Source organism: Anomaloglossus baeobatrachus, chromosome 4 (genome assembly GCF_048569485.1).
Source record: "Anomaloglossus baeobatrachus isolate aAnoBae1 chromosome 4, aAnoBae1.hap1, whole genome shotgun sequence".
Classification (NCBI taxonomy): domain Eukaryota; kingdom Metazoa; phylum Chordata; class Amphibia; order Anura; family Aromobatidae; genus Anomaloglossus; species Anomaloglossus baeobatrachus.
In genome coordinates this window covers 598,148,902-598,161,941 of record NC_134356.1, presented here as the reverse complement: position 1 = coordinate 598,161,941, position 13,040 = coordinate 598,148,902, and the positions used below count along the sequence as shown (strand labels likewise).

The window sequence follows — 13,040 nt, the reverse complement described above, 5'->3', positions numbered from 1 at the left end:
ACGTGTTGAACCAGGTTGTCCAGCAATTTTTAAACCACATCCCGGCCTACATGGCCTTCTGCAGAGGGCACGGGGAAATGCCTACCTGGATCCACACACTCATACGGGCTGTAAAGGATAGCCTAGAGGGAAGCCACTCAACAAGCTGCACGGCTAGAACCCTGAAACCCTTTAACCCCTATACAGGGATTTGGAATTACACAGGGCCAAAGGTGATCAATACCTGTGGAAGGCTGCAGTCCGAGAGAGTAGTAGTCAGGCAGGGTCAAAGCATGAATTGAGGAACAGGAACAGAATCGTACAGCCAGGACTTCATCAGAAAACAAGCAGAGGTCTAATGCGGATTGGGCAACGAGCTACATAAACCTCAGGCAGGAGATGTGGTCAGGAAACAAGCGGTAGTCAGCACACAAAATCACAAAACAGAACTGGGCGGAACAGGAACCAGAAGTTCAGAACTATATCTGGCAGTGGTCAGCAGACAGGAGGTGCCTAAAAAAGAGTGTGGTGCCTTCCCATTGGTTGTAGCTGAATGATGTTACTTCAGCTGTGAGACAACAACCACCTACAGTCAGCCATTGGTACTGCAGATCTCAAGGTAACCCTGCCCAGTGGCTGTGCAAAACCAGCGGCCACCGGCGCCGCTGTCATTGACTCCTCTCCCATCTACAACACAATCTACGAAAGGAACATGGTGTCACCTGGTGATTGAAGTACAAGTTGCTGGAGCGTACTCCGGTGGTGACGTAACAGCCGTGCGCGACAATGATGCAAACTTGGGTGCGGCCCTTCGCCAGGGCAATGTGAGGCACGTGCCTTGTATGGCTCACGTGTTCAACCTGGTTGTCCATCAATTTTTAAACCACTATCCCGGCCTACATGGCTTTCTGCAGAGGGTACGCTCGCTTTGTGCTCACTTCCACTATTCACAACCAGCAGCTGAACAACTTGCATCGCTCCAGAAGTCTTTCACTCTGCCTGTTCACCGCCTGCAATGCAAGGTTCAGACACGCAGGAATTTGAATCTGCACATGTTGCAGCGCCTGTGGCAGCAACGGTGAACCCTGCTGCAATACGTTATGACTATGCAATACGTTAGCCTGGGCTAACGAGATCCAGAGGTGGAACAGATCACGCTGCTGACGTGGTCTCAGATCAAGTACCTATGTACCCTTCTTCACAGTTTACAAGTGGTGACGAAGATGTTAAGCGCTGACGATGCCATTATCATTATGACAATTACGTTCATCTACATGCTGGAGCACACTCTAAACATTATTCAGAGTCAGGTGGTGGGACAAGAGGAAGGGGAGGAAGTACAGGAGGAGTCATATGCGGAAGGGATAACAAGATCTACAAGGTCCACACGTTCAGCAGCATCAAGGTGGCAGGCATGGGATCTTGGGGTAGAGGGATTAACAAGGGCACATAGTATCAGCCAAACTGATGAGGAAGGTGCAGGAGCCCAGGAAGAAATGGAGGACGATCTGGCGATGGGCATGAAAGACTCAGTAGATGAGGGAGAGCTTGATCACATTTCTGTTGTGCCAGGTTGGGGGGAGAGGGCAGAGGAAGGAAGCATGATTCTCACCTCTCCGCCACCAACACAGCAAGGACTTTGTCCTCCTGGATGCGCAAGACACATGAGCGCCTTCTTGCTGCACTACCTACAACATGACCCTCGGATTGTCAGAATTCGAAGGAATGCTGACTACTGGTTGGCCCACTCTTAGATCCCCGGTACAAGACAAAATTTGGCAAAATAAGTCCTACCATAGAAAGGGACGCATGTATGCAGGAGCATCAGCAGAAGCTGGTATGCAATCTTAGATCGGCTTTTCCACTAAACACCACTGCTGCACAGAGTGAATCTCAACGCTTTGTCATGGCTAGGAGGAAATGGTCTTTCACTTGCCCACATCTGAGGGACCGAGGGGTGGATACTGTGCTGAAACGTCGTAGGGTGTCCCTGCAGAGTTGCAAATTTGGTCATATACAAAATGAGTGGAAAAAGACCATATGCTGGTGGAAAGGGGAACAGGTGTGTTGGAAAGAGGAAAAAAGTTTGTGTCCGTGGCTTTGGTGCTTAAGGAACAGTAACATCTGCTGAAGAAACACCATCTGTTACGGGAGGACTGGCAGATTTGGATAAGGTGGTATATATCCCAATCGCCAGTCGGGGTCCACTGTGCTCCTATATGGAAAAGGAGTAGCTGGCAACCCAAAGGTTAGGCGGAGGATACTGAGCTGGGTGGCTCTGAAACAAATAGTAGCCTGAACCGAGTTAGACGACAATCGGATCTGGAGACTGGGAACCCTGTTAGCGTCACAGGGACCACACACACACCCAGCCCAGGAACTCCCTGTTAAAAACACAGGGGCCATTGGGTACGCTGTCCGTGTGCATAGGGCACACACCTGTGGACAGCAGGCGCAGCAGCAGCCCAGATAATGCCCCTGGGCTGCACTAGCAGGACTGGTAGGACAGGAGCTGGCCGTAAACGTGCCGCGTTACCATGTATGGTGGCATTCTGCACCGACGCCCTATCCCTCCCTACCTCTGGCCTCAAGCCGCAATGGGTTCAACACATGGAGGTGTGCTCTGTCTGAGCATAATAGAAGACTGCGCACCTCCTTGTTGTCTCCAGCCCCTTTTCTAACCTGGGTCCGCCCGAACCCAGGGTGGACCACAATGCACCTCCATGAGCCAAAAGCAGACTGCTACGTCATCAGTGACATAACCAGCAACCTATCCGGAACCGCCACTTCAATGATGACCTCATGGCAGCCACGCCCCAAACACCTCACCAGTCATTGTCTGACGAACAATGATGAGGTGCAAAATCATAGGGGCGGGCCTCTGTGAGCCAGTCCAGAGTGGCCACATCATCGAGACACCTGATGCCCTCTGGACTATCATGGAATGACACTTCACGGACATGGCCATTGAGTTCCTTTATGGATCTAGCCTCTGATGCAGTAAGTGCATGAGCATGCTCATTTGCCTGAAAACAGTCTTGGAAAACAGACTATCAGCTTCTGCATGCTCTGTAGGCCCAAAACAGGACTTAAGCGGGCTTTACACGCTGTGACATCGCTAGCCGATGCTAGCGATAGCGAGTGTGATAGCACCCGCCCCTATCGTTATGCCGATATGTGGAGATGGCTGCCGTAGCGAACATTATCGCTACGGCAGTGTCAAATGTACTTACCTGCTCGGCGACGTCGCTGTGACTGGCTAACCGCCTCCTTTCTAAGTGGGCGGTACGCTCGGCATCACAGCGACGTCACTAAGCGGCCACCCAATCAAAGCGGAGGGGCGAAGATGAGCGGGACAAACATCCCGCCCACCTTCTTCCTTCCTCATTGCTGGCGTGTGGCAGGTAAGGAGAGGTTCCTCGTTCCTGCGGCGTCATACGTAGCGTTGTGTGCTGCCGCAGGGATGAGGATCAACTTCGCCCCAGCGACAACGATCCAAAATCGCTCCTAGGAGTCACACACAACGAGATCGCTACAGCGGCCGGATGTTCGTCACAAAATCCGTGACCCCAACGAGATCGCTGTAGTGAAATCGTAGCGTGTAAAGCCACCCTTAGACACGGCACGGAGTCCAAGTACCTGTGCAAAGAGGCTTTTCGCACTAAGTGTGGGAGAATGCACAGTAGCACAAACTGAGGACTTAGCCTCAGGAGTGGCACAGTCATGCTGAACATGCTCACTAGGCGAAACTCCTGTACTTAGGCTGTGTCTGTGGTAAATCGGCACATGCATGCACACTAGCCGTCTCTCCACACTTAGACGTGGATGAGGAAGCAGCCAGCGGGACGACCCGAGGTACGGACAAAAATGGCAGCTGACGCCTGGGCGCAACTGGAATCGCAGCTGGCTGCTTGCGTCTACGGTGGCACCGATTAACACTAACTACCAGCCAAAATAAGAGGTTTATTTCTTCCCTTGGATAATCTGATATGATCACTTTTTTCAGGGACACGACCATCGCTACCAAATGTAGATGAGGCAACAAAAAAGCAGGTGCTTGAATGGATCTCCAGTGCTCCATCAAGTGGCCTCTCCTGCACCTCCACTTCAATATCCCAAATACTCCATTCCTCTGTGGCGTCAACCCAATTGCACTTGCTTCCAAACAGCTCACAAGTTTCCACCAGCCCTGCTGAGTAGGCGGTAACAGAGATGGTTGAGTCGGCAGAGCTGGGAATCAGAGGTCTGCTCCAAAGCTGCAGTGAGTACAGTCAAGGAAATGATCTGCACTGATGTCCAGAAACTTTGTCAGTCTGATCCAGGACCCGATGAAGAAAGTGCTGATCATACTTTACACCCTCATTCCCAAACTGTAAATCATCCTGGTGGAGATAATGGGGAACATGCTGAGGAGACTCAGATACCTGATTGGAACGACAACTTTACTATTCGGTCAGGGCAGGAAGAGGTTGGCTTGCAGGAGTCAAGACAAGGGGCGTGAAAACACACAGGGTGATGATGAGGTTGGAGACCCCACTTACTTTCAAACCAAAGTCAGCCAGTCGATGAGGTCAGCAGAGGAGGTGGAGGAGGATGCTACTGTCAACAAGGTTACGTTGCGTCTTCATAGACAGAGACAAAGTACTGGAAGCACGTCAACAACTGAATCCTCAGCCACAACTCTGCCTCTGAGCAGAAGTCGTGGTGGCTCTGCAGGTTGCATGGGCTGTAAGCCGTGCCTAGCCTGGGGCTTTTTATACATCGTAAAAGATCACCCAAGTCATGTCATCTGTAAGATTTGTCACCAATCTCTAAGCAGAGTCCAAAAAATCACTACTTTGTCCATGAACTGTCACATGGATATGAAGTGATAGCGTGAGGGTGTGTTGATGAGCTTTATCCACTGTGAATGCAACATGTTTATTTGCCATTCATTGCATGCATTGTTGCAGACTACCCACAAGGGGCTGCTGGTTTTTTGCATCTGCCTTTGACTGTTTGGTCACTATAGCAATAGCAAAACGGTCTTCGGCTGAGGACTTGGAGAGCTGAGGAGGAGGTGCTGTCTGCGAAGTGAAGGAAAAGCTACAGGTGTGCGTTACAGCAAGGAGCCACTGTGGAAACACTTTGGTGAATTGTGAGGGGACTCGTGTTGGAGTTTGGTGAGGAGGAACGTAACTCCTGTGAGCAGCATCCTGTGCTAGAGACCGACATTCTTCCGGTGCTGTCTATACTGTTTACCGGGAGAGGATCGTAAACTCTGTATTGATGGCAACACTTTGTTTTCTTAGCAAAACACATATCTGTTCTGCTTAGCTGACTATATAGCCAATAAGACTTGATGCCTTTGCTCAATCAATTTGTCAGTTACAGTTAAAATCATAGAGGGACAGCGACACATTCTATTCTTTCTTTTTTATGCATGGTTCTTATTGTTTGTTTTTGGAAAGTTAAGCAATCATTTATCAACCCAACTGCCTAGAGTCCCTTTCCTATTGTGTGGTTTTGCTGTATACTGGGGAGCCCACCCTGTACACTACTTTAAATTATTCATAAGTCGCAATGGGAAGTTCACTGTGCTACAAAGCGGCCTAGCGGGGCTGTGCAAGCACCGTCTGCCCCATCAAGTGCATCTGCGTGCTCTTCATCCTCTGTGACTATGGGGACAGCAGTCACACATGTTTTTTGACGCTGACCTTCCACCCCTTTACCCGCTACAGGCAGTGTGATTGGCAGGTCGTGAGTTGTTTTTGAAGTGGAAACAGCTGCTGGTGTTGAGCTCTCTCAGACATCAAGAGAACCACCTTTGGATGAAGGCAACATTATATCCACTGAAGAAAAAACAAAAAGGCTAGCACTGAATGTGCACTATAGCACTGAAAATTCCAACTGTACTTATTATAAATTTGAGATTTTTGGCAAAAAATTGCAATTTCTTGAGCCACCCCGCCACTCCATGGCAAATCTCATTTGGGGCAGTCCTAACACTAAAATATTTTTATAAAATGTGCCAAATGGCCTCACATATGAAATAGTAGAACTTCTCTCAGCAGCACTCACCTGGTCTATTTCAATCCTGTACCGATGACTGAATCATGGCTGTGGGCGGGACAGGTCCAAACAAAGGCTGCATGAAGTAAATAGCCTGTGGACAGGGCCTAATGACTGAATGTGAACAGTCACCAATTGCCAAACTCTAGACAGGTGGAATACATCCCAAATTGGGGTGCATAGCAAAATGGGGGTCAGCCACCGACCAATTCAATGAAGAAAAAACAAAAAAGCCAGCTCTAAATGTGCACTACAGCACTAAAAATTCCAACTGGGAACAAACATGCTAGAAATAGGAAGAAACCCCTATGGCTAAATAGAGCTGTAAGGGAAGCAATAAAAGAAAAACAGAAAGCCTTAAAAGAATTAAAGAGGGTAGGTAGTGATGAGGCATTATATAATTATAGAAAATTAAATAAAATATGTAAAAAGCAAATTAAGTTAGCTAAGTTTGAGACAGAGAGACTCATTGCGAGAGAAAGTAAAAATAATCCTAAAATATTCTTTAACTACATGAACAGTAAAAAACTGAAAAGCGATAGTGTTGGCCCCCCTTAAAAATAGTCTTGGTGAAATGGTGGAGGGAGATGAGGGTAAAGCCAACCACCTTTGGATGAAGGCAACATTATATCCACGCCTGCACCGTCGTCACAGATTGCCTGGACTAACTGCAGTTAAAAATTGCGTAGCAGAAATGGAGAGGAGTGTAGCATGCACATGTGATGTACCTTGCTTGACAGAACAGGAACCCAAAGGTAGTATCCCTGACAATTTTGCTATGCCCCTAAAAGTGTCAGCACTTTTTGAAATTAAAATAGCTTAGTAAAAATGGGCAGGAGGGTAGAATGAGGAGGTGGTGGACCTTGCTTGGCAGCAGTGGGACACTGTTAGTATAGCAGACACTTTTTAGATGCCACTAAGTGTCAGCACTATTTGCTATAAAAATAGCATAGCAAAAATGTGCAGGAGGGTAGAATGCGGAGGTGGTGGACCTTGCTTGGCAGCAGTGGGACACTAAGTTAGTGGCATCCAAAAAGTGTCTGCTATACTAAGTGTCAGCACTGTTTGCTATAAAAAATAGCATAGCAAAAATAGGCAGGAGGGTAGAATGCACAGGTGCAGTAGGTAGCAGGACAGCAAAGGAAGCCTCAGTTTCTATCCCTTCCAATGAAAAAATGCAGAGCATGATGCCAGAGCTGATGTAGCCAGACACTGTTATCTAAAGCCCTGCACAGCATTTGCACAGACCTGCCTAGCAACAATGCCTATGAACGGCAACACCCTGAAACTGAGCTCCAGCATGGTGGCTAAGACCATATAGCGGTTTAACAAGACAGGATCCACTCAGAACAGGCCTTGCCATGGTCGACCAAAGCAGTTGAGTGCATGTGCTCAGCGTCATATCCAGAGGTTGTCTTTTCAAAATAGATGCATGAGTGCAGCAATCATTGCTACAGAGGTTAAAGGGGTGAGGTGTCAGTCTGTCAATGCTCAGACGATACGCCGTGCACTGCATTAAATTGGTCTGCATGCTGTTGTCCCAGAAGGAAGCTTCTTCTAAAGATGATGCACAAGAGTAGCTTACAGTTTGCTGAACACAAGCAAACTAAGGGCATAGATTACTGGAAACATGTCCTGTGTCTTATGAGACCCATAAACTTATTTGGTTCAGATAGTGTTAAGTGTATGTGGCAACAACCAGGTAAGGAGTACAAAGACAAGTGTGTCTTGCATACAGTCAAGCATGGTGGTTGGAGTGTCATGGTTTGGGGCCTCTTCCAGCTGTGGGTAGCCAAAGGTCATTAAGGTCACAATGAATGCCAACATATACTGTGACATACTGAAGCAGACCATGATTCCCTCCCTTCAGAAACTGGCTGCAGGGTAGTAATCAAACATAACGACCCCCAAATACACCTCTGAGATAACCACCTTGCAAAAGAAAGTAAAGGTAAAGGTGCTCAACTGGCCAAGCATTTTTCCAGGTCTAAACCATATTGCACATGTGTGGAGCATCCCCAAGTAGAAGGCGGAGGAGGTCTCTAACATCCACCAGCTCCGAGATGTCATCATGGAGGATGGAAGAGGATTCCAGGGGTTCCTGTAAAGCTCTAGTGAGCTCCATACCCAAGAGAGTAAAGGCAGTGCTTGAAAATAATGATGGCCACACACAAAATTGACACATTGAGCACAATTTGGCCATTTTCACTTAGGGGTGTATTCATTTTTGTTGCCAGCGGTTTAGACATCAATGGCTGTGTGTTGAGTTATTTATAGGACACCAAATTTACACTGTTATACAAGCTGTACACTGACTACTTTACCTTGAAGCAAAGTGTCACATCTTCAGTGTTGTCTCATGAAAAGATATAATGAAATATTCACTAAAATGTGAGTGGTGTACTCACTTTTGTGAAATACTGTAGGGTAGGAGCATATGTAACACTACTTACAAGACTGAAAGCATTGCCAGAGCACAGTTTTGCTGCAATTCGGTTAGGTTTTTGATAAACTGCATGTAAAAACAACATTCGTAAAGCAAACAAATATGCATGAAAAGTGCACATTGGCAGCATTACCATAATTGGTGGGCTGCTATGTGTGAACTTAACCCGAAGAGCCCATAAAGCTTAAAAGCTGCCTGTAAAACTCGCAATACACATGCACTCTTGGTCCAACTGAGCATGCATGTGTTTTCAGTAGGAAGAGAGGCATAAGTCACTGGTCAACTTCTCAGGCACTGGCTTTTCTTCCCTAAGAATAAAAGGATCTGTTTTTGGAATTCCACATCCCTGATAATCCTTTCACTTTTTTTCCTTTAATATAATTTGGTTTGGACAGTCAGGAGCCTTCCACACCTACAAGTTATTTAGCCAGCTCTGTCGAAATCAGGGGAAGAGGATTATTTTATTTTATGGGCATCTTTGCGGTCTAACAGATTCTCCTTTTTTATGTTTCAATTGAAGAGTTAGTTGCACATAGTTACAATCTCCATTTGCTGAGTCCAAACATTATGGGCAGGTTTCTTTTATATGATGTGTCATTCAGTCTTTGGAGAGGCTAGTTTTACACTTTTTCCTACTGAGTCAGGCTGCATTAGATTAAAAATAACTGGTCACAATGGACTTTGAAAACTACGAGTATTGAAATATTAAATGATCAGTTAATCTTTAAAAATTGTGTCCAACAAATCTTTTGGACATATTTGGTTCCATTATATTTAGGATCAATTTTCCAAAAATCTTCAACATATGGCAATAAAATAAACTGTCTATAAGGATCAGATTTTCCATTAAGTTTCTGTGGATGCCTCAGTCAATGGTGGCAAATAACTAACACCATTGGTATCATATCCTAGAAGCTAATTGCTGCCTATTATAGGCTATCCTTTAGAGGGATTCACATGATTAGAATGGACAGTCTCTGTAATGGGAACAGACAAGAATTCATCCTCTAGTGATAGGTTTCCAGACTATATTTCATCCAACTACACGTTTTATGTGCCAATTCTTTATAAACAAGACTATGGTTGATACAACGGACCTCACAATCCAACAGAATGTTCTTTTACTCTTAGAAAGTACTCCTGGGGAATAGAGTCTGACGATTGCAGCTCCGTCCACACACTTTTCCCAAGTCCAATAAAACATATACTAATGAGCTGCAAGAAAATGGAATGTGTCAGAAGTAGAAAGACTGGATTTGACAGGACTCGGCCTTGAAACATGCACATAAAACCCAGTTTATTATTCACTGACAACCCTTAACATCCGTAGGGACACCGGCGATGTGTGACGGAAAACAAAATAATATTCAAATTCCTAATTTCAGTTCTGTCAACAGAGTGTAGAACATTCGGGGAAGGTTGAGGTTTCCAGATAGCCCTAGAGTGTGCAATATATAAAGGTCATGATTTTTCTTTAGCTTGGCTTACATTTATACTCCAGATAAGGGGAAACAGTAATCAACCACCACAGTCTTACGCCATTGTCTGGGCAATTAAAGAAGTTTAGCGTTTTGGGTCAAAGAAAATAATTGCTTTAATGAGATTTTGCATGCAACGAAATGGATATATGATGGCCATGTAAAATATTTATCGAGTGTACTGTACTTTTTCAGAAAGTATGGCCCACTGGGGAGCAAGAGAAGTTTAACCATAATTAAAGACAGACGTCCTGTTTGTATATCATACACTTACAGATTTATTCTGGGTAAAAGCCAACCTGACTCTGTAAAACACCCTTTGTGTTCAAAAGGGTTATGGATCTAGGGTTAATATGTAACAACCCTCAAGTGCATATTTAAGGTTGTACGTTGATATGTAATCTGACAGCGCATATCAAAAGTACACCACCCACTAGTCCTACCGTAAAATAGAACACCCTTATTAGCCATCTCTATTATTTGCACAGCTCACTGAACACTTATAGGAATTCCTTCATTTTTTTTACTGTTGCTCCTAAAACTATTGGAGAACAATTCCTATACAATTTGTAAATGTTCTAAAAATGTTAGTGTTGAATACAATATGTGCTAAAATGCATTTATTTAAGCAATTAATAGTGCATGCAGGAAACAATGCTTATTCTAAAATAATCATAAGGATCAAACATTTGGAGCTCCTGGCTCCCTGTACAATATTCCCCTTTGACTATGTACAATTTATAACAGTAGTGTTGTCTTATGTAGCGCAGGAGACTAAGGAACCCACAGACACCAAGCCCACAACAATTATATGACTGGTAAGTCAGTTTTCTTACATTTTCATATCAATCAAAGTTAGAAAGCTCTAAGCTTTTATTGGATTGTACTGAATTAAAAAGAAAACATTTTTTATATTGCAGCTCTATACTATCTACCTTTATGGTACAAAACTGAAATACCAGGCATAGCCTGTAGATAAGACTGATACAGTTTTGGGAATAAATGAAACCCTTGTTTTCAAATCCTATCCAATACTCCATCTTTAAGTGAATGACTTTAGGTTAAATTCTATACCCATGTCTTAAAATGTTTGTATGTAGTTAGAATTATGAACGTTTCCTTTGAAAACGTTCGTTAAGTCAAACCGGATTCCAAAAAAATATTGTATTCCAGATACCCAAATGTAACCTCCAGCAAGAAGTTTAGGTGAGGCCTTTCCCACAACAGAATGACTTTTATATGAGCCTGGAGAGAGATGACTTGATATAAGAGATGAGAAGCAGCTGGAACTATTGTATAAAATTCTCTGATAGTTTGAAGGTTTCGCTTTTGTGAGCAAATAAATTGTGAAATGGTTGGAGATATTCTTCTTTCATGTCTCTATTCAAGAGAAGCGGGAATTTCAGAGGAAATCTCACATGCACAAGCCAACTGAGGTTAACTCTTCAATTGCAATTTTTAAAAAGAATTCTACCATTTATATTTATGGGATGTTGAGCTGATAAAATAAGTATTATATATGTGGAATATGAATTTGTACCTACCTTACTCAAGGATACTTAAATGTATTCTTTGGATATTGAATATATTTTTATTGTGATAAATTTCCTTTGGCTATCAGTATGGAAATCCAAAGTATTCCTCTGGGCAGAATGTGATAATGTATATTAATATAAGCATTTCTGCATATAGAATTGTACATGAAAAACGTAGAACAACTGGAATGATGTAAACACGTGGTTAAGCCTTCAGGGAAGTTGTTTTATAATGAACCAATGTCAAAGGAGATTGTGGGATGTCTGCTGTTCTGACAAGTTAGCTAAGCTGCCTCTTTCCTTTTCCATACAGTTTGCCCAAACATTGCCATATGGCATCATCTCAAGAGCTCCTCGGCAGATGTACATGGCTGCCTTCATTTAGAAAAACATTCTAAAACTAGGAAGAAATGGTCATTTGTGAAATCGTCTTATTGCCAAGGAGGAACAAAGCAGAAAACTTTTAACAATTTCAATCAGAATTACAAAAATAGAATTAGCCACATGTTACATTTGGCTACCAAATAATCAGTAAATTTAGAATATATTGGAGGACATAGATTTTTTGGAATTGGCAAAAAAAATTAAATAAATGCTCCAAGGTAGAGTATATCTATGTCTTACCTTCATTTTTGAAGCTGCGTACAATGTTGGCTGAAGGCATTGTTGTTCTGTCTGTGGCAAACTTGTTGTAGAGTTCCAGCATGTACTCTGGTGGCTCCACTTTGACAGGTGCCTGCACCGGGATTCCGGAAAGATTTAAGGTCTTCAAGAAGTCATCTTTCATAGTTTCCAGCAAGGAGTTGAAATCGACCCCATCCTGCTCAGAGAGGACTTCATCATATAAAGGCAAATCATCTTCCAAGCCCATGATGGGACTCGTTGATACACAATGCACCAGAAAACCTACGACCACGTATACCCGCAGGGAGATGGGATCCATTTTCAGTGATTGCTTCTGCTCCGGAATAATCTTAGCTGCCAGTGGTGTCCAGGGTGTCTGTTTTAATCTCTTGAGAGGACAGTCCTTTTGTCATCTGCAGTTGACAAGTATGGAAACACTCATCTGAAACTTGTGACCATTCTCTCTCACACATACACACTCCTTGCTCTCTCTCCCTCCCTCTCTTCTTCCCTTTCAAAAACGCCAGGTTTCACTAATTTGATAACATGTCCCTACAGCATCCCTGCTTCCCTTATCTCCCACACTAGAAGCGTCTCACCAGATTTCGCTGCTATCTCAGAATCCCACTTTTCCTAATGAGCATTTTGTAAACATTTCCATATTCTGACACTGCCTGTGAGATAGGCCAATTTTTCTCTCTGCTAAAGAGGAAAAAAAAAAAAAGTTTGCCCTTGTTCTGCAGCTAAACTTCCCTGTTGAAGTCTGCCAAAGTTTCCCTCTGAGAAGTTTTATGTGATTTTTCGCTAGCATGCAAGAAGCATGTATAGGCTCAGAGTGAATGAATATATTTTTTCAGGACAAATTTACATTACCGCGTGAAGCTGCTTTTCTGAAAGAGTATATGTTAAAGCTTAAAAAAAAATTGG

General features: G+C 44.1%; 1 protein-coding gene across 1 annotated transcript in view; it reads right to left on the bottom strand.

The window, feature by feature from the left end:
• BMP10 (bone morphogenetic protein 10) overlaps positions 1-12,432 on the bottom strand; it is a 41,439-nt gene extending 29,007 nt beyond the window's left edge. Inside the window, exon 1 of the mRNA XM_075342917.1 lies at positions 12,114-12,432. Coding sequence (XP_075199032.1) covers positions 12,114-12,432 — 319 coding nt within the window. The remainder of the gene's footprint in view (positions 1-12,113) is intronic.
• Positions 12,433-13,040: the final 608 nt, after the last annotated feature.